Below are 18,384 nucleotides of genomic sequence, written 5' to 3'. Positions count from 1 at the left end.
TATTGGAACTTATTGTAATTAGAATAAATTATGCGAAGAGCGCCGGAAAAGATCAAACGTCTAAAGTAACAAATTTCCTGTTCTACAGTGTTGCTATTTTACGCGAAGTCGCAAATCTGTACTTTCTTGCATTGAAAAGATATGAGCAATCGTTCTTGAGTTTCGGGGGAATGTCATCGAAAAAGAATGAGACTTGAATGCTAATAGTATGTAGTTGAAAATCGGGAATTAATGAACACTGGACCGTAGCTAGTTGAACTGTCAATTGTACTGGAAGGTATGATAACTATGTCTTAGTAATAATATCTAGCGAATGTCTAATCTCTTTGTCACGTACCATGGCAGTTACTGTCTCACATACTGTCTCCTATATAATGAATATTGAAGACTTAACAATTACTAAATTATACCATTGCCACTGTGTGAAATACTGTATGTTTGCTGTTCCAGGTAAAATATTAACTAGAATTGAAAAATACATTGTTGTTGACCTTTGGATTTATTAATGCGGACTGGTAAAAATATTTAAAAATAGTTTAAATCACACACTTATTATTGGGAGTAGATATGATTCCACTTCAGTCTATGGCCAGTGGTTGCTCATTTGTTGAAAAGTGTATTTACTAAACAACTAGTCTAGAAAACAAATCTTAAATCATGTGATAATTCAGTGTAGGGGCGTTGTTATTTTTAGCTGTTTCCAGGCCAATATCAAGGTTGACTGCTTCCCCAAAAGACATATTTGGTGTACAAATGTCAAATTATTATGGCTGTGTCCTGTGTATCAATATGGTGATATTTGAAAACATGATAAAGTTGTCGATCTATTCATATACAGATATACTGTGATTAAGCAGAAAATGCTTGACTGTCCTGTGTATTGAATTCATCATCTTTGGTTTGAGAATGCAATGCTTTAAGTGAAAATGCATAGCTACTGCTACTGCCTCCAGTTTTTATGTTACTGAATAAATAAGTAATTTAATTATAAAATTTAAAATATGACACATATAAATTAGAACAACCATTTTGAAATAACTTGTTTGACAGTTCTAATTCTACAAAGGGTCAAAATATCACTAATTAAATAATTGTGTCTTGTTTTAATTTATAGCTTATCTCTTGAGTTTATAAGATATCTTTGTTTATTATCAAGTGTTTCATCTTATATAAGCTTTGTTTTCTTTTAAAAGATCAAGAAGTGTTACAAAGTTTTCTCTATTTAAAATTTGTTTGAATTGTATGCTTGTGGCATAAATGGTGAATAATTATATTGGTGCAATATTGATTTCCAGAATGGGTGATGACATAAAACTTGATGTAGTTGACCATGTCACAACTACTGCTGATACAGCAGAACCAGAGTCGTATGAAACAATGTCACCACCAACATCTCTCGAAGATAGCATATATGAACCAGTTGAACCAAAAGTTTCTCAAGAACCAAAAGTTCCTCCAGAACCAGCTGAAGATCCACAAGGATATTTAGTTCCAAAACCGAACATTCTCCGAAAAAGCAGTCCTGGCATAGCAAGAAAATCCCGCCAAGGAAATAAAACAGGTTTGGTTGTTTTTTTCACTTTTGTCAGTTTTGTGATCCATATATATGATAGCTACAATCATGTTCTTGCTGGATATTGAGCGTCATTTAAATCACTGTATGTTGAAGTCGTGTGATTTCTTAACAGTGCATTTTCTTGGCCTTTAAAAATCTGCCCATATGCGACTGTGACGGGCTTTCGCCCGCGCGGCGAGGCGGACGTAATGGAGAGTCTCCTTGCTTCTCGTGTAGCGAACGCATTAATAACAATAGATAATGAGGCAGCGCAAAAACAATAGAAAATTGTTTTATTGTTTTTGATGCGTTCGACACACAAAAACCACGACGTTTGAAACGGGTCTTAGGCAACGGTTTCTCAAGCAAAATATAAAATACATCCTTGCACATTTTCACCGCTGATGTCCAATATTTAACGCACGCATCGATCTATAGAGATTATCAGAATAATCTTAGTATGATTTATGTTCATTGAGCAACTAGCAGATATGATCTGACTTGGTCAATTTTACTGATTCTATCCGTTATTGTATATCCCAGACTATCAATGTCTTTACCCTTTTCATTGCTAAAACGAACGTGAATGTGGGTATATGTTAAAGGAAATGCTACTACCAAAGATGTCTATTCTGTATACGAAGATCTTTGGGATTTCAAGAAACCAGAGCAACATGCAGATTGTAAGGACGAGACTCACAGTTATTTAAAAAACAATGACGACCCAGTTTATGACGATGTTGACACGGTAATACCATCGAATTTACCGCTTGGAACGAAGATAATTTCTACTTCAGAACGAGGTTCCATCTACAATGCCAACGAGGTCATCATTAATGATGGTGCGTTTATAATTAATAGATTGTATTTATCAATACCTCGTTTAAAACATATAAAACCCCGTTTTTCATCATTGTAAGTCTTCATTATGGCCACGTTTGTCAGGTAGCTATAGTTGTTCATAAAAAGTTTTGTCGGTCAAAAAAAGTTAACGTCTTAATTGAGTTGCCTTTGTTGGCCTCGAAATTTTATCATTATACTTATATAATATAAGTCTGATACTTTCAAGCACTAATACATCATGGATTCTGCCATAGTGTGGTACAAAAAGAGTATCGTTTTTATTAGGATAATAAATACTGTATCATACAGTCTGTATCCCAATAAACCCAGCATCCCCCCAATGAAACTTTACAAAGGAATTTACTAGGCTGGATCAGAGCTGGAGCCTGAATGTAGATTACTAATTCAGTAATTTACTTGCCTGTATACCTGTAATACCGGTAATACCTGTAATACCAGTGATACCTGTAATACCTGCCTCAGGTCGCTACATGATACCGTCGAGGCAATGGGACAGCGATTCTGATGCACTTGAGTCGGATTTCGAAGACGACGCCGAGGCGCCGAATTATTTTGGTGAAAATCTGGATGCCCTTTACGAAAATATAGAAAATAGAAAGTTGGTCTCCCCGACACCAAGAACGGTAAGTTCATTAGTTTGAATCACTGGGGGAGGGGCAAAAATTCGTCAGTGGGGGGGGCTGGATGACGGGGTGAGGGGGCGTTCGCCCTGGTCTAATTGTTTAGTTTGGTGAACTTAGCCAGCAGCATAAAATTGCCGAAAAATTCGCGTTCAAACTTCAAGTAGTTCCTATGGGTATACTGCAGGTTAGGTGAACTAGGCTTTCAATCAGAAAACTTGCTGAATCAAAGGCCTAGGTCAGACGTCGCTCGGTACATGAAAAGAACGACGTTTGACCCAAGCATAAAAGACTAAAACAGCCATTACCAGCTGAATTGTTTAATTTCTCTTTGTAGATGCAGTTTAATGTTATTTTTGATGAAGACGAGCATGCTCCCAAACGAGTGCTTAGCGGATGCCTGCCCTTTGCGAAGCCCCCCAAGTCCCAGCTCCCGGAGAAGTCATTTGGTAACAGTCGATTTTATATCTTATTAAGTAAGCTTTAACGAAGAAGATATGATTGATTATGCATGTGACTGATTTTGTTTTTATCGTAGGCCAATATGGTTGGTTTCTTTTTTTACTGTCTGTGTGGTTGTATGAAATATGAATTGTTCATTTTTGTTTTTAAATTCGTATATGCACTTCATTGTTTATTGCACGTGTGCTACAGTGTAGTTAGTGTGTGTATAATTTACTGTTAAAATGAATTTAATTTTTTAGCACTAACAGCGAATGAGTAATCATTAATGAACGAGTGACAAATCGACACTGAAACGATTAATCATTAACAAATGAGCAATCATTAATTACCTGTGGAGGAAAGATTTTCTTTATCATATAAACTCTAGTCCCAATATCCCTGAATTGAATCACCAATCTTCAATTCGGTGTGTCCATGGTACTCGGTATATTACTGGGTGTAAAGCTGGGCGATGTAAATCTTTAAGACTACTCCGACTGTGATGATATGTTGGTTGTGTAGCTTAAAATCTCGAAGCAAATAAGTCGAACGCAATTTTTTTTTCTGCCCAGATGATGAAGGATCGCCAGTGTACGTAGATCCAAACAAACTGGGAGAAAAAGAACCAGTGATGCCTCCAGTGTCTCTCGGTTTATCAGGAGATGAGGTAGTCTGAATCTGTGTATGAAAGGAAATGAGACTGTTGTACTGTTATAGTTTGCTTCCCACGCGAAATGAAATTTTTTTCTTCTCGCTTTAGGCAACGCGTTACGAAATTGTCAATAAGATTGTGGAAACGGAGGCGACGTACAAGCGATATTTAAACCAACTTGTGGAGGTTTGCAAAGCAATGTTGTATATTCTTCCACTGTTTTAAATATTCTTCCTTAAGTTTCATCAACATTCTTTACACGTTGTCGCCATTCTGATTTTTAGATCGAGAAAGAATCCCGCGAGCGTAAGCTGCTAGAAGCCGACAAGCTCGATTTGATCTTTTGTTCACTTCAAAAAATCCTGCAAACTCATGAGATGTTCAGCGTGGCCTTGGCTGCTCGGATGAACGAGTGGACGATCGAAGGAAAGTTAGGAGATATTATTTGTGCTTCGGTATGTGACCGTTTGAGACTTTGGTAGACCTCACATAACTAGTGACATCTTCTAGTACATGTACACTGGCTAGCTGTGAGGGAACTAGTATTGTGTTATCAGGGGACACGAATGAAAGGGCAATACAATTTCGTTGATCAGTGAAAATCCAACTTAAATCACAAATTCTCACTCGTCTGACGTATATTTTGGGGTAGTAGCTAGCTGAAGAGTCGCACGACCATGTTCCTAAACAGAGGTGTATATTTTCTCTTCTAGTTTTCAAAGACTACAACCACAATGGCCTACACGGACTTTGTAAACAACTTTCTTACCGCTATTGACACGTTCAGAGCTGCGTGTAAAAGCAACACCGTGTTTTCACAATTTATGCAGGTCAGTAGTGGTAGTAGTGTGTACTCCGTGATGATGAATCATATCATGTTTGAAATATCTGAAACGACAATACAGCATGTTGTTGATGTTCTTGACTTAAACGGGTCTTTGGTACGCTTTAAGCTAATTTTACGTCAAGTACCTAAGGATCAAAGGAATATGACGTATTTATATAATTTAGTGTAATCTTTTAGACGAATTATTACATTAACTCTCTTTATTTTCATTTGCAGGCTAAGATTAATAACATTGAGCCTGAAACAAGCTTCCATCATCTCATACTGAAGCCATTCGAAAGGTTTCCGGAATTCATCATATTGACTCAGGTAACAATTTTGAGTATTCTGCTTCATCGACATCGCTGCATGTGTACAGACATTGTGTGTAACGAATGGTCTGTTTCTATATGTATTAACTCAGAATTCATGATTCTAATAAAAAAGAAGAAACTCGTACCTAATTTCGTCCTTGCACGAACTCACTATCTTTAGTAGAATTTTGTTCTCTAATCTAAAAAACACTTCACGGAATATAATATTTTAGGATCTGTTAGAAGTTACGCCGGTTGGCCACGCAGACAGGGTATCCCTTCAGCTTTCACTCACCCAGTTGGAATGCATGGCAGAACTGATTAACTCGCGGCGTAAGGAGAGTGAGATGAAGAGCTATTTGAAATACCTCGATACACAAATTAGCCAACTGAACAAGGTAACCTTTGTCAGTCATATTCACAATTTGTTAATGAAGAATCAGTAAAGAATCGTATGATTTACTACGATTAATATCTTCTGTTGTTTTTAGCCATTGTCTTCCTCCGGGAGACTTTTTATTCGTCAAGATGACATGATCCATTGTGTAAGTCGCGTTTTCTTCACCCTGACTATCAATACGAGTACTACAGAGTATACTAGTGTACACAGTTTACCAAATCCTGGCGTTTCGTGATTATGAACCAACTTCAGCATGAGTTATTTGCATTTAGTTACTAGATGGTGTTTCCGTGGTCGGAACAAAGAAACTGCGATTGGTCTTGTTGTCGGACATGTTGTTGTGTTTATCACCAGTGGGCAAGTAAGAAAACTGTTTAACTGATTCGTACAGTCGTGATATTTCCTTTTTAATAATTGCGATATTCTGGTTTTGCATATTGCACTTTTCGTTTTTGCGTTTTTCAGAAAGAAAAGGATCGTACCAGGACTTCTGAACCTTCCTAAACACAAGTTCAAGTTGAAGTGGAATGTTCCACTGTCGGATGTGGAATTTATTGAGTACGGGACTGGCGTAAGCGTAGCCGCTGGAAAATATGGAACAACGACCACGTATTCTGAACAGGGTATTGTGATCTTAATGCTGTGATCTCCATCTGTAATTTCATGCCTATTAATTTTGATAATCGACTTAGAGGCAGTTTATAAAACACTGTTCACCCGACTTGGCATCAAATGTGGTATAACAACTGCCTAAAATAGAAAAAACACTTTTCGACTTTAACTTTTTAACTTTTTAATTTTTCAAGTTAACACTTTCCGAAGACTGTTCTCAGGGGCGATGTTTTTCTATTATCTGCGCTATTGTGATTCTAGGCAAATATCGTCAAGCCACGGCCGAGATTCAGAAACACATTGAGGATCTTCAACATGACCTTGCTGTGATTGGTCAGATTGCCGGACTAGCGTCATCACTCAGGGGGGGACATCAGGTAAGGAGAAGCGTACAGAATTCAAAAACCGCGGAAATATTTCGGTCATGCCCCAAACAATTCATGTATTCGTATTAATATTTGAACATAACACATTGGTTGAAATATTTCCCTTTCGGCCCCAAAAGGTTTATTTCTAAACTGTCCGGTCTCCTGTGTACTTAACATATTTTCAACCTCAGATTTTAGATCAACACAAAGTGGAACGATGGTATAAATCTGTTGAGAATACCATCACTGAAGAATTGAAAGCTATAAATATGTTTTGGTTGGAACTCTCTCTACCAACAAAGTATGTTAGTTAAGAGGTTTTTTGTTTGCCTGTTGGAAACTGTAAACAATCTGCAACATCATGCCTCGTATTCAGACCTAGTAATTCTTGAAAATATGTAATAAAATTTTTGGCGTTTTCACAATTGAAGAAAATTTTTCTTTCTCAGTGCAACATGATCCCTATGAATTCCAGATTACCCCTATTTACATTTTACAACAACCAAAGAACCCGCAGTGGTCAAGCCCTGGAACTTTTTTTCTTGGATGCGAGTTTAATAATATTCCTAAATAATGAAAGTAATCACCATAAAAAGATTACATTCAGTATTCCTTAATTTTGCAGATCTGGTCAACATAATTATGTGTTTCACCTCTCCTCTCCCACGGTAAAGGAGGAATGGCAGGCAGATGCAATGAACACCAAACTCTCTTTAGGTGAGTCGGTTATTTTTGGCTTATCTACAGTTAAGAGCTAAGTGGGTTTCGTACAACCAGCCTTAGGCAACTCGTCAACATTGTAATGTATTTTGCTAGAATCTCGTAACAATCCCGGCTGGTATCTGCCTGAAGAAGACATAACTGGCGGTCTTTCAATATTGCGGCGTAATATGCCTCTGTTGGCCGAGTATTATGACTTGTTCATTTTCAATACAAGATCTAGGGTATGAGCTTTTGATTGTATTTGCTTTAGGCTATAGTGGGTTAGACCGCGTAAAAATAGCCAGGGTACGACGTCACTAACCACGGCACTGGTCAGTGGTTGCCCAGAGGTTGGCAGTACTTCATTATTATTTCTCCCATGCCCGTGAATCTTTCTTCCAGCGGTTGAACTTGCATGTTTTAGGTTGAACATACAATATGCTATCCAGTTGAGGCGGCAAATATTTCGACAGTCATGGCAGCGCGTGGCCTGGGCTACCACGTTTGGATCAGCGCGCGTGGCGAGATGCAAGGCAACGTGTCCGTGGTGCGTTTCGAGAGGAATGCGTGCGCGCCGCGTGTCGTGGAATCGTTCAACGTGTGTCCCGGAACAGTGTACTCGATGGCTCATATCCCCGCCATGAACTCCCGACCTGATCAAAGTGCCGATAAATACCAAACGAAATATGGATTTCCGTTTCCAACAGTCTGGCTTGGCAGTCACTCAAGCAAGTACGTGATATATATTATGCATTATAACAGTATATTGACTGATAAGACAAAAGATGTACAAAGTATTTTCAAGAAGTTTGGATTCCTCGGATTGTATAGCTAAACTGGATGCTTTTCAACCTCGTTCCCAGGGCATTTCTCTTTTTGTCATTGGGGAGGGCGGGAAGGGGGCTATTAGGGAGTAAAGTTTGAATCAGTAGGTTTGATGGGTGGGGTAGTCTGGGTAATTACCCCGGGGGTTAAGGGGTTTCTGGCCCGATTCTTGTTCTCATGTCACCAGTCGGAGAAGACTCACCCAACCTATCTACGACTCCCGCAAAACAACCCAAGCTGGGGCCGGTTGTATCAAAGCCGGATAGCGCTATCCACCGGATAGTGATTTTTTCAACTGTTCTATAAAAATGCTCGAAAAGCGATAAAATTTCAGTTTGGAAGCAACAATTATTAAAGAGGATCCTCAATTTAAGAATACTAAGATTTAATCAAAGTTGTGGCAAATAACGAGCAATTTTGAAGCGATTGAAAAAACCACTATCCGGTGGATAGCGCTATCCGGCTTTCATACAACCGGCCCCTGATGTTTATCTGAATCAGCTGACCGAAAGAGGCAGATAAAAGACCCTAATGTTGCGTTAACTAAGTTATTATGTCTCAGCCTTTAAGTTTACAATACTCACTCAATGACCTATTATTTTCTATCAATTCATTCGGCTGCTGCCTCTGGAATGGCCTGGTTTGAGTAGAATAAGTTGGGTTTAATTTTGAGTTTAAAATATCAAAATTTCATATTACCTTCGCTGACCCTTCCGAGGGACTAGTTTTGCAACTAATCGAAGTTTCTTTTTTGTGAATTGTTTACAGAATTTTTATCTACGATGCCGAATCAGAGGACAGAAGTCGTCCGCTAATGGAACTTAAACTGAGAGACGCGCCCCTTGCGATGAGGTAAGTCTTTTAGGTTTTGCCATCGTAAATAGTTATTTCAAAAAGCACTTATTTTAAACCCTCTTAATTGACTGTCTTGTAACAGCTTGTTGGCAGCTGTGCTAATGCTTATGTCAAGAGACGCACCTGTCACGATTAAATTCCATATTACAAAGTAACAACACAAATTAAATAATATTTTCTCTGAACTACTGGATTACTGGATTCTTAAATAGCCTTTAAAGATAGCTTTGGTCAGTTCACTGCGTTTGCGAGAAATTCGAAACAGTTCAAAACTGAATAATTGAGAATATATAAGCCGAGAAAATGCTAGATGAAAAGAGTATTCTCTCACATATGAGAACACTTATTAAATATGTATTGACTTCAATATTTATTTTCTTTCGTCTCAACACATTTAACAGCCTTTGTTTCCATGTGAAACTGCATGTATTATATATATATATATATAACTAAAAAACGTATATAACTATATATCTTGTCTTGGTTTCTCGGATTGGTTAAGTTTAGTTTAGTTTAGTTTAATGAATTTGTCACATATACGCGCGTATAGATATATTTACATTAACAACTGACAATACTAGTAAGAAAAAACCCACAGTTAGTACTTGTGACAGGAGTCTAAAACAGAAATGATATATCTAATATCAAACCCCTAACTTGACTTCGAAAGTTCCGGTGTTATATAGGATGCAAGGTTACATGACCGGTTGCAGCTAATTACGAATCACTCAGACCAAGTATTTTAAGTTGGTCTTGTGCAGATGTCTATGAATAAAATATGAATGAATTATTTACACACTTTTTCTTCACGCGTGCGCAATTGCCAGTTACTGAACAAAAATAAACCCAGCAATGATTATATTTTCACCGTGAGATGAAGCGATGTTTCCACCTTTCTGATTTTCGACACCAAAACCAATGTACGGGTTAGGCGTCATACAAGCAGCTGCATTACAACCGACCCAACCAATTCGTATCTTCAGTGGTTGACCTGCTACTTTGATGTTAAAACCTTCCTTGTCGTTGTTCACTTCAGAAGTGTTATTTTCGTGGTTATTTAAAAGCGACATCCATTCGGCCCTTCCAGCATTTGTTGCACTGTGATTTCCTCCCGCGATCACACTGTACAGCGAGCTTGCGGTATAATTGAGTACTATGAAGTTTTTAGTGTCATCAGCAACTTTTTTCATGCCAAAGCAAATCTTGTTAAAGGGTGTGTAATGATACGAAGCTAGTTTTATGTCACTAGGGTGATTATCTGACAGGCCCTCGACATTCAGTGTTTTGTTGTTGGTCCAATACGATGAGTTATATTGAAATGTGTCCTGCAAATTTGTTGAGGAAAATAGAAAAATTGTTATTTTTATAAAATGAAGAGATCCCTTATGATTTAGGCAACAAAATGGGTATTTCGAAAGCAATTGCCAAGTTTGGCTGCAAAATATTGTAAAGTACGGAAAATATAGCCTTGCGAAGTTGGCAATTTTGTATGCATTTTGTCCGAAAGCATGTAACTAAATTACTTACATGCACTTTCGGCCGTATATTTAGACGTAGTAAAAAGTATACAATATTAACGCATGGCTATTTTTTCCAAACAACCTGACATTTTGCAGCCAAACTTGGCAATTATACTTATTTCGGTATGCTCGTTTTAGCTACGTGGTGATTTATTTCCCTCTTGTTACCTAGATCATAAGTTGGTCTATTATGCAAAAGGTCGGTTCAGCCAAAATATCAGCCTACACACGCTCCATATTTAACTCACCTTGTTTCCATTCATAAGCATAACTAGTGTCCAAGCGCCTTTGCCGCAAAGAGTACCGTTGAATACACAAAACACCTGATACCTCTCCTTGGTTTTGTATGACTGCAGTGTGTAAATTCCATCAGAAGCTGAGCTAAACGGAGAGAAATCACTTTACATTTCCTTACAAATATATAATGCTTATATAAGGTTATATAGTCAGTGAAAACAATGCCTTGTTTATGCATCACATTTAGTTTGATTCGTTTTGTCTTGGGTCATGGTTCTGCGCTGTTGGAGATCCATTAGGGATGCTGGAATATTAGATCCAGCAAATGTCAAAACTTTCCATAAATACCTGTTTTTTTTTAAAACGTCTTCACATGAAAGGAAGAGTGTCTCTGAAACTGAAGAAGAGTTCTTAAATGAAATTCCCTGAGACTAAATTCGTCTAATTCTGATCATGAAATACGGGGAATTATTTAGCCAAGACTGACGAATTAAGCGCCAAAATGGCAAGAAATAGCCTCCAAAAATGTTTCTGAAGAATTTGTTAGGTATTCTTTCGACGCATGAATATTTTGCTCCGGGGGTTGCAAGACTTGTTGTTGGCAACCGTCTACAGGGTGTCTCCAAAAAAGAAGCCTGCATAGATAATTATGTATTCGCTTTAGAGTATCATTTACTATAATATGATTATTATATTCTCAGTAGTTTAATAAACTTGACAATTCGTTCGCTTTGGCACCCTGTACTTTGCCAATATCACGTCCTTATGATGAGACGTGTAAAAATCACAAAAGGCTTTCTATATTTTATTTTCTTTTAATACATTATTAAATGAGACAAAACCTCAAGCCACTGTTTAACTACTCACACTTATGAAAACATCTGTCATCATAGGCCTACAAAATTGTATAGGTTAAGTTAATTCCGTTAGGAGGATGATAAGTTTCCAAAAATTAAGCCAAACTATTCGGACATTTTGAAAATGCCATCTTATTATTAATGTGGTATATACTGTCGGATACATTAAAGTGCAAACAATGTAATTTCAACTCTTTTCCTGAGCCACTTGATTGATACGCGTTCTTGGTTATGGCAATTTGGACTATACTAACAACGGTTCCTACGCCACGCACGCACGTACGCTTTTTGTGACAAGTTTAACAATTCGTGTTTACCTTACGAGGTTCAATGATATAGGCATGATCGAACGAAGTATTTTTAACCAAAAGGGAACATGCGTTTTCATTTAGCAGCTCATGCAAGAGTTCGCATTTTTGGGGTTTAGCGGGCGAGGTGCTGTGTTCGTAATTGATGGATCTGCAACAAGGCTCGTCCAAGCATTTGTCTAAGCACTCTTGTTTGGATACCACATCCTTTACTTGCAGAATTGTTGCGTTCAGTCGGAAAGCTAGTAAAAAATATAGGCAGAGACATGGTTAAAGATCTATGAGACGATTATTTATACTACATGCTAGCCTTCAATTCTTCCAATGTGACGTATACTCACTTTCCAAAGAAGCATTGTAACAAAAATGTTTTTCATTTGTGGTTACAATCATTTGGGATTGTGATTTTGGAAAAATTGTTGCCAAAAAGAAATAAAGAAACAGGCCATTCCGTTGGGCTGTCATTCTTTCACCTGAACAGAAGTCGAAAAATTATAACAGATAGCAATATTAATTTGAACGCATTTGTTCAAACACACAAGTCGCGTGTAGTTTGTATTAGACTAACAATAATACAAATTACTCTTAAATTAAAGACGTGATAACTTATATGAGTATCGACCTGAGTGCTCACCTGAATTCTCATGCAGTATGAGGCTATAACGTCGCTGGGCCACTGGAGTGTTTCAGCTCTGAATAGCAAACAGTTATAAACTCATATGACAAAACCTTCGCCCAATTATAGTGGAGGTTTCTGAGGCAGCTGTTAGTTAATGAGTTCGTCAATTAAGTGTTTATGGGCTATGGTAATTTTTATCCCCGAAATATAATTAGGAGTGGGAATTTATCAACTCTATAAAATTGCAAAACTCGAAGCCAGTGGAAATTGATACACTAATATACATTCGTATTGATTTTTATTCTTTCTATACTCTTTTCAACGTATATTTCTGTCATTCTATAGCTAAATTAAAATAGTCCAGCACCTGTCCGGCTACGCTGGATGAAATATTTAGTTGTATTTAAAATTTAAATTTAGTTAAACATCGAAAGTTCTAGAACAAACTTTCGAATAGTGCGTGACAGCCGACAGGTCGTTTCACCGACAGACGCTTGACCGACAAGATGTTTGCTCGACAAGAGATTTGCTCGACAAGGCTTATTAACCCCGAGTTAAAGCAGATCTTTACGTTAATTATTTGTAATCGCTTGTTTACAAAGTTTGAATATCTTTTTTCATAAATATATTCTGGACCGATAGCAGTAATATTTTCTAAAGTTTCAAAACTAACAGTGGTTCAGAAGTACATAAACTAAAACACTGGATTAAAATTTAACCCAGGGTTAGCGCTAACCTAGCTTTGAACAACTGGCCCCTGACCGACAGGAAGTTTAACCGAAACTTTTGTAAGAAACGCTTACGGGTAACGGCACATTGGATGACTCATACAAATTAATGAGGTTAGGGTCTGGACTCGTCTAGACTCTAGGCACCCGATGATTGACGCCAAACGCATCAACGTCCCATGAGATGTGGGGTAGGGTCGGTGCGCTTTCGACACAAAACCATAAAGCTCCCATTAGGTTGTATTCTGAGCACGATGCTTGTGAAAGAATTTTGGGATGATCTCGGTTAGTCGAGATACAATGAAGCGTGTGTTGATGATTTGAGGTATTGAAATTAGCATATAACATGACCCTGGCAATCGTGTAATCATCCCGACAATAGCATGAGCTTGTTTGGTGTCATAAACACTTATTTCAATACCTCAAAGTCCTCTCACGCATCGTTGAATCTTCGGTAAGCGGGATCATGTAAACAGACTGCATGCCTTCGTTTTTCTAAAGCGTGCCTTTTAGATCTTCAAGACTAATCTTCGACATGAGTAAAATAAATGTGCTTTAATCTGTACTTTGCTCTTTGCCAGAGTTGAATGTGTAAGTAAAATCACTTTTAATTCTATTTTTTAAGATACGCAGTGAAAAAAGTTTATGTTGGTTTGGCAAACGGCACGCTGGCGATATTTCGGTCCAACACGAGTAAGTAAATTCTGTAACAAGATGTGCAAATGAATATTGTGTGGCTTTCATAAAAGATGTTTTCGAAATGCGTTATTCCGATACAGGTGACCATTGGAATCTAGTACAACCTGATATTCTTCCTCTTGGTCGGTATCCTGTGGCAATGATTGCTGACGTCAAAGATAAGTTGTGGTGCAGCAGTGGTAGTCAGATCTATGTTGTCAGTAAAAAAGGTGATAGAATTCAGGTAAGGGCTCGTCCGGGGAAATTTATAGAGGCGTGGATTAAAAATCAACTTTCTGAGAGCTCTTTTTATGTATGGACACAGTTTATATATTCGCCGTTTGTTTTAAAACTATAACCGTTTAATGTTTATTTTTTCTATTCAAGTTTTGAGTGCGATTTTCCCGCTCTTTTGATGGATGTGAATGAGTAAATAACAGATGCTTAGATAAAGGCACTTATACATGAGAGCATACATTGCGTGGCTTATTCTTCTTCATAAATTATTCACTCAATCACATCTATCGAAAGAAGAACATCCCAGCTAGCAGCAAAAATGTGTTCGTGTGTGTAACTGGTCTTTAAATAGCTGTGATATAATCATTATTATCCAGCGTATCATTTCCGTGGATTCCAATATGAAGAACTTGGTGAAACATGTGGTAAACTGCGGTGTTGGTGTGTGGGTGAGTGTTTGGAAGAAAGCGACGATTAAACTGTACCATGCTGAGACTTATGAAATGATACAAGAGGTCAATATCGTCACTCCTGTCGTCAAGATGAAAAACGGTGAGTGTTTCTTTTTTGCGAAGGAATTTTGGAAGGCAAACTACTCGGAATGAGAGACATCACAAACGATATGCCTCCTCATTTTCTTCTCCATTGGATGCCTGGCAATTAAGGGGCATAGTCCTTCATGCAAAAGATTTTGTATTCCTTAAAAATTCGCTTTATTTACAGACGTGGATACTCAGGTTCAGTACCTTTCTCTGGACAAGATCTGCGTAACTGCCTTACTTTTCATTCCCGGGTTCCTATGGGTAGGAACAAGTGCCGGTCTTATCCTGCTCTACCCTCTTCCGAAACTGCAAGGGGTCCCGCGTGTGATTGGTCGCGCGTGTGTCGCATTTCACGGCCACTGTGGTCCGGTCCGCAGTCTGCTTGCTATCCCACAAGGCGAAGTTGGCGTGGACATCACGAATGATGACGTAAACACGGGAGGTTAGTTGACTCAGTATAGTTGGTTGCTTGGTTACTTGGTTACTTTGATGTGAACTGTAGTACTCATTTTCTTTTGTTGTCATTTCATAGACGAAGATCCGAATGAAATCAACAGGTGAGCAGGTCACAAATGGACGGAGTGTTAACAGAGGAACGTTAGCCTTGATTTTAACATATTAAGACGTTCTTAAACCCCTGTGGAATGACGACTCCAACTTCTAAATTCCACCGGATTTCCGAAGTATTTAGCTGCAAGTTTTAATGTATGGCTTTTATCACTAAGATTTCTATTATTAGATCTAGCTTTTTTTCTCTTTTTGCCCAGAAAATTCACCATGTTGGCAGATAGCGAAGAATCTGTTGAGTCCGACGAGGATTTCTATTTTGTTGATGATAACAAGTTCCCTTCGCCAAAGAAAAAGAAAGGAACGCGTCCTAATGCAAGACTTGGTTCTCAAAAACTTAAAGTGTCAGTCAAAGGGCCCGAAGAAGCAAGCGTTTCATCAGAAGTTGCCGCTGAACCAGCATCAGAAAATGGTGATTCAGACGACTTCAACATTACGAAACCCGACGATTTTGCCCGAATGATGGCGACATTCGGCGGTTTTAATCAAAATCGTTCGTCGACTGTCCGTTCGTACAAAAATAAGCTTTTCGACGCTACCCATCCCGAGGATAGAGACAGAGAAGTGGCGAAGTTAGACGGTGACAAAATGCCGGAGACAAACGCCGCACCGGATATTGGAGATGTTGGGGAAAAAACCGGGGTATCTAAGGAGCACGACGAAGGTGCAAATGTTGATGATACAGCGCCGGTTGATTCATGCTCACAAGATATCAGTTCTGGCTTGACACACCGTTCCGATTCAGGAAAATCAAATTCATCTAGTGGAAGTACTGCGAGTTTAGAAAATAGGATATATGTTAATATATCAACAGTGATGACTAACGGAGATAAAGAAGAAGAAATCAATGCGTACGAGAAATCAGAAGCAGGTTCAACAGATACACATCGAGAAGAAGAGAAGGACCTTTCCGGAACAAAACAAAGCACGGAGGATGTCAGACACACTGACTTAGGTGCCTCTGAGCCAGGAGAGCAAAAATCTCGCTCCCTCAAAAAAGCCAAGAAGACAAGAACTTCTTCTCGAAAAAACAAAAATTCCTCCAGTCAAGAATCTTCAAAAAGTTCATCTCCGTCGAAATCGCTCGAAAGGTCACAGGAGACTTACATTACCGTATTGCCCGACCCTAAGAATGGATCTGATGGAAATGATACGAAAGCTAGCAGCGAGACCGATAGCCAAACCGACAGCCAGATTGGCAAAACAGAGATTTCACGGAGTAAATGTTTGTCTTATTTGGTGGTCAGCGCCGGTGAAGGTCACGCGGATTTAAGGCTGAAAGTAAAATCCAAGCAAGAGTTGAAGAAAGATGCACAGAGCATGTTCTTGATATGGCGAGTGAACAGCAAGGTGTGAAGCTGTCTGAACATACGATGCGAATGCACTGCGTATAGGACATCCCAATACGCCAGTCAAAAACTTAAAAACACAATGCACATACGTAATGCACAAGTAAAATTAAACCAACCTGTCTTGTCACATTTTTGTCACGTTCGCGATTCCGATTTCCACCTTGTTGACAAATTGTGAAGGCATTTTGGACAGTTTGCTACTTTTTTCATTCCCTGCTGCATGTTTAAGCAGCGACAACTTGTTTGCCTAAAGGCTAGTTTCCACTCAAGAAAAATCTGGTTTGGATCGGGACGGACAGGAAATTTCCTTTGTCGATGAGTTTTCAGGCGGCGTTTATACACAGGAAATTTTCCTGTCCTGTCCGATCCAAAGGAGCATTTTCCTGAGTGGAAACTAGTCTTCAACATATATCTTGCTGTGTTGGTGAGAGGCAACTAGTTGGTGTGAGCAAAACCCAGGAAGAAGCATGCATGTACTACCATTTTCTGTTCGTTTACTGAACCGCTATTAACTTTTATTACCCTCATGAAACTTTGCTTAAAAATATCTTGCTAAGCAATGGGAGATCAAAATTTTTAAATTTTTATGCTAAAGAAAGGTATGTTTTGAACGAAGAAAGGTTTCCAATGGCAACTATCGCGGTGTTTTTATCCAGTGCGTCTGCTACCGAAACAGGTTAGCGGCTGAGTCGGCGGCTCACCGTCGTCATGTGTGAACCAGAGTCAGTAACGTAGCCAGCCTGACGATTTGTCTCGCTATGCTAATATTTTGTTGTTCATTGACTGTGAAAACAATAAATTTCTAAGGAAATGAATAGTTATAATTCGAAATTTACATGGCGAGACAAAATCGTCAGGCTGGCTACGCCACTGACTACATAGACTTAATAGAGAATTCAAATTCTGGCAACAGATGATTTTGATGGTCTTTGGGCCTTCTGGACGCACTTCGACAAGGTGGAAATCAAATATCAATCTCCTCTCAATGAGCTAACGTTATTTGCATATAGAAAAAATTATGCTAATTCCATTGTGTTTACGAAACCTGAACATCAGTTGTGGGTTTCGCAAAGGGTCGCTGCAAACAATATATATGCTTTTACTTTTGATAGGCCGGTTTTATTCGTTGCATGAACGTCTAACATTTAAGGTATTTTCAAAATACGGAAAAGAATTGATAGTATAGAGTTGTGGCTTTAATAAATGCCTATGGTATTCAAATTCCAACGGCAATAGATGATTGAATAGTTTTAGGATTTTTGGACTCCAGGATTGGTTAATGAAACCACTGTTTTGTTAATTAAAACAAGGGAACAAAGGGCCGCCAACACAACTCACCACCCTGACTGATACCCTGAGATTTTAACTATTCGTTGGCGAATTTGCATCAAATGTTTTGTGGGCCGCCAACATGGCTTTCTTGTCGTTTCAGTAGAAATCGATACAGCAGGTGAAACTCCTATTTAAGAGATCTGGTGGTGAGACTCGGGGAAATAAAATGGCCAGGTTTTTTTACACATGGTTGCTTTTCTGAACTGGTGTTGTTTTAAGGTAAGTTACCTCGTGTTTTTATACGTGCAAGCGAATGTTTAAACGAATCAGTCGACATTTACAAATGATTCGTTCAAACTGGCTGGCAACATCGAAGGAAATGTCAATGATCGGGGGCAACTGATGAATAATCGTTGCTGTGAGTGACTGC

General features: G+C 38.5%; 2 protein-coding genes across 3 annotated transcripts; one reads left to right on the top strand and one right to left on the bottom strand.

Moving 5' to 3' along the window:
* The first annotated feature begins 188 nt into the window (after nt 1-188).
* LOC114518152 (rho guanine nucleotide exchange factor 10-like) lies at nt 189-17,870 on the top strand. Of its 2 annotated transcripts, none has more exons than XM_028538091.1 (26): nt 189-277; nt 1,296-1,561; nt 2,161-2,397; nt 2,882-3,042; nt 3,377-3,488; nt 4,056-4,150; nt 4,244-4,321; nt 4,420-4,590; nt 4,849-4,965; nt 5,199-5,291; nt 5,509-5,673; nt 5,767-5,820; nt 5,948-6,036; nt 6,141-6,298; nt 6,549-6,664; nt 6,847-6,956; nt 7,281-7,372; nt 7,472-7,599; nt 7,782-8,089; nt 8,951-9,034; nt 13,932-13,999; nt 14,086-14,228; nt 14,599-14,773; nt 14,945-15,205; nt 15,296-15,320; nt 15,531-17,870. In XM_028538091.1, the coding sequence occupies exons 2-26, from the start codon at nt 1,297-1,299 to the stop codon at nt 16,684-16,686; spliced, it is 4,461 nt and encodes a 1,486-aa protein (XP_028393892.1). In that variant the 5' UTR covers nt 189-277; nt 1,296; the 3' UTR covers nt 16,687-17,870. The 2 variants fall into 2 exon arrangements, with proteins under 2 accessions (XP_028393892.1, XP_028393891.1); XM_028538090.1 differs by having other exon boundaries at nt 3,377-3,515.
* LOC114518154 lies at nt 9,523-12,673 on the bottom strand. The gene is made up of 7 exons (XM_028538094.1): nt 12,594-12,673; nt 12,301-12,432; nt 11,969-12,201; nt 11,662-11,689; nt 11,143-11,191; nt 10,806-10,938; nt 9,523-10,362 (listed from the first exon to the last, which is right to left on the bottom strand). The coding sequence occupies exons 2-7, from the start codon at nt 12,422-12,424 to the stop codon at nt 9,865-9,867; spliced, it is 1,065 nt and encodes a 354-aa protein (XP_028393895.1). The 5' UTR covers nt 12,425-12,432; nt 12,594-12,673; the 3' UTR covers nt 9,523-9,864.
* Nucleotides 17,871-18,384: the final 514 nt, after the last annotated feature.

The sequence above is a fragment of the Dendronephthya gigantea genome, unplaced genomic scaffold (genome assembly GCF_004324835.1).
Source record: "Dendronephthya gigantea isolate DGI-Jeju-01 unplaced genomic scaffold, DenGig_1.0 000010F, whole genome shotgun sequence".
NCBI classification, from domain to species: domain Eukaryota; kingdom Metazoa; phylum Cnidaria; class Anthozoa; order Malacalcyonacea; family Nephtheidae; genus Dendronephthya; species Dendronephthya gigantea.
The sequence above is the reverse complement of the archived record's forward strand: the minus strand, read 5'-3'. Positions and strand labels throughout refer to the sequence as shown.

Coding starts and splice junctions, on each gene's coding strand:
- LOC114518152 (XM_028538090.1), top strand. CDS start 1,297: ATGGGTGATGACATAAAACTTGATGTAGTTGACCATGTCACAACTACT. Junction 3,043..3,376: donor TCTCCCCGACACCAAGAACG/GTAAGTTCATTA, acceptor TTCTCTTTGTAG/ATGCAGTTTAATGTTATTTT. Junction 6,037..6,140: donor TGTTTATCACCAGTGGGCAA/GTAAGAAAACTG, acceptor TGCGTTTTTCAG/AAAGAAAAGGATCGTACCAG.
- LOC114518154 (XM_028538094.1), bottom strand. CDS start 12,424: ATGACAGCCCAACGGAATGGCCTGTTTCTTTATTTCTTTTTGGCAACA. Junction 10,939..11,142: donor GACGTTTTAAAAAAAAACAG/GTATTTATGGAA, acceptor CTCTCCGTTTAG/CTCAGCTTCTGATGGAATTT. Junction 10,363..10,805: donor TGCTTATGAATGGAAACAAG/GTGAGTTAAATA, acceptor ACAAATTTGCAG/GACACATTTCAATATAACTC.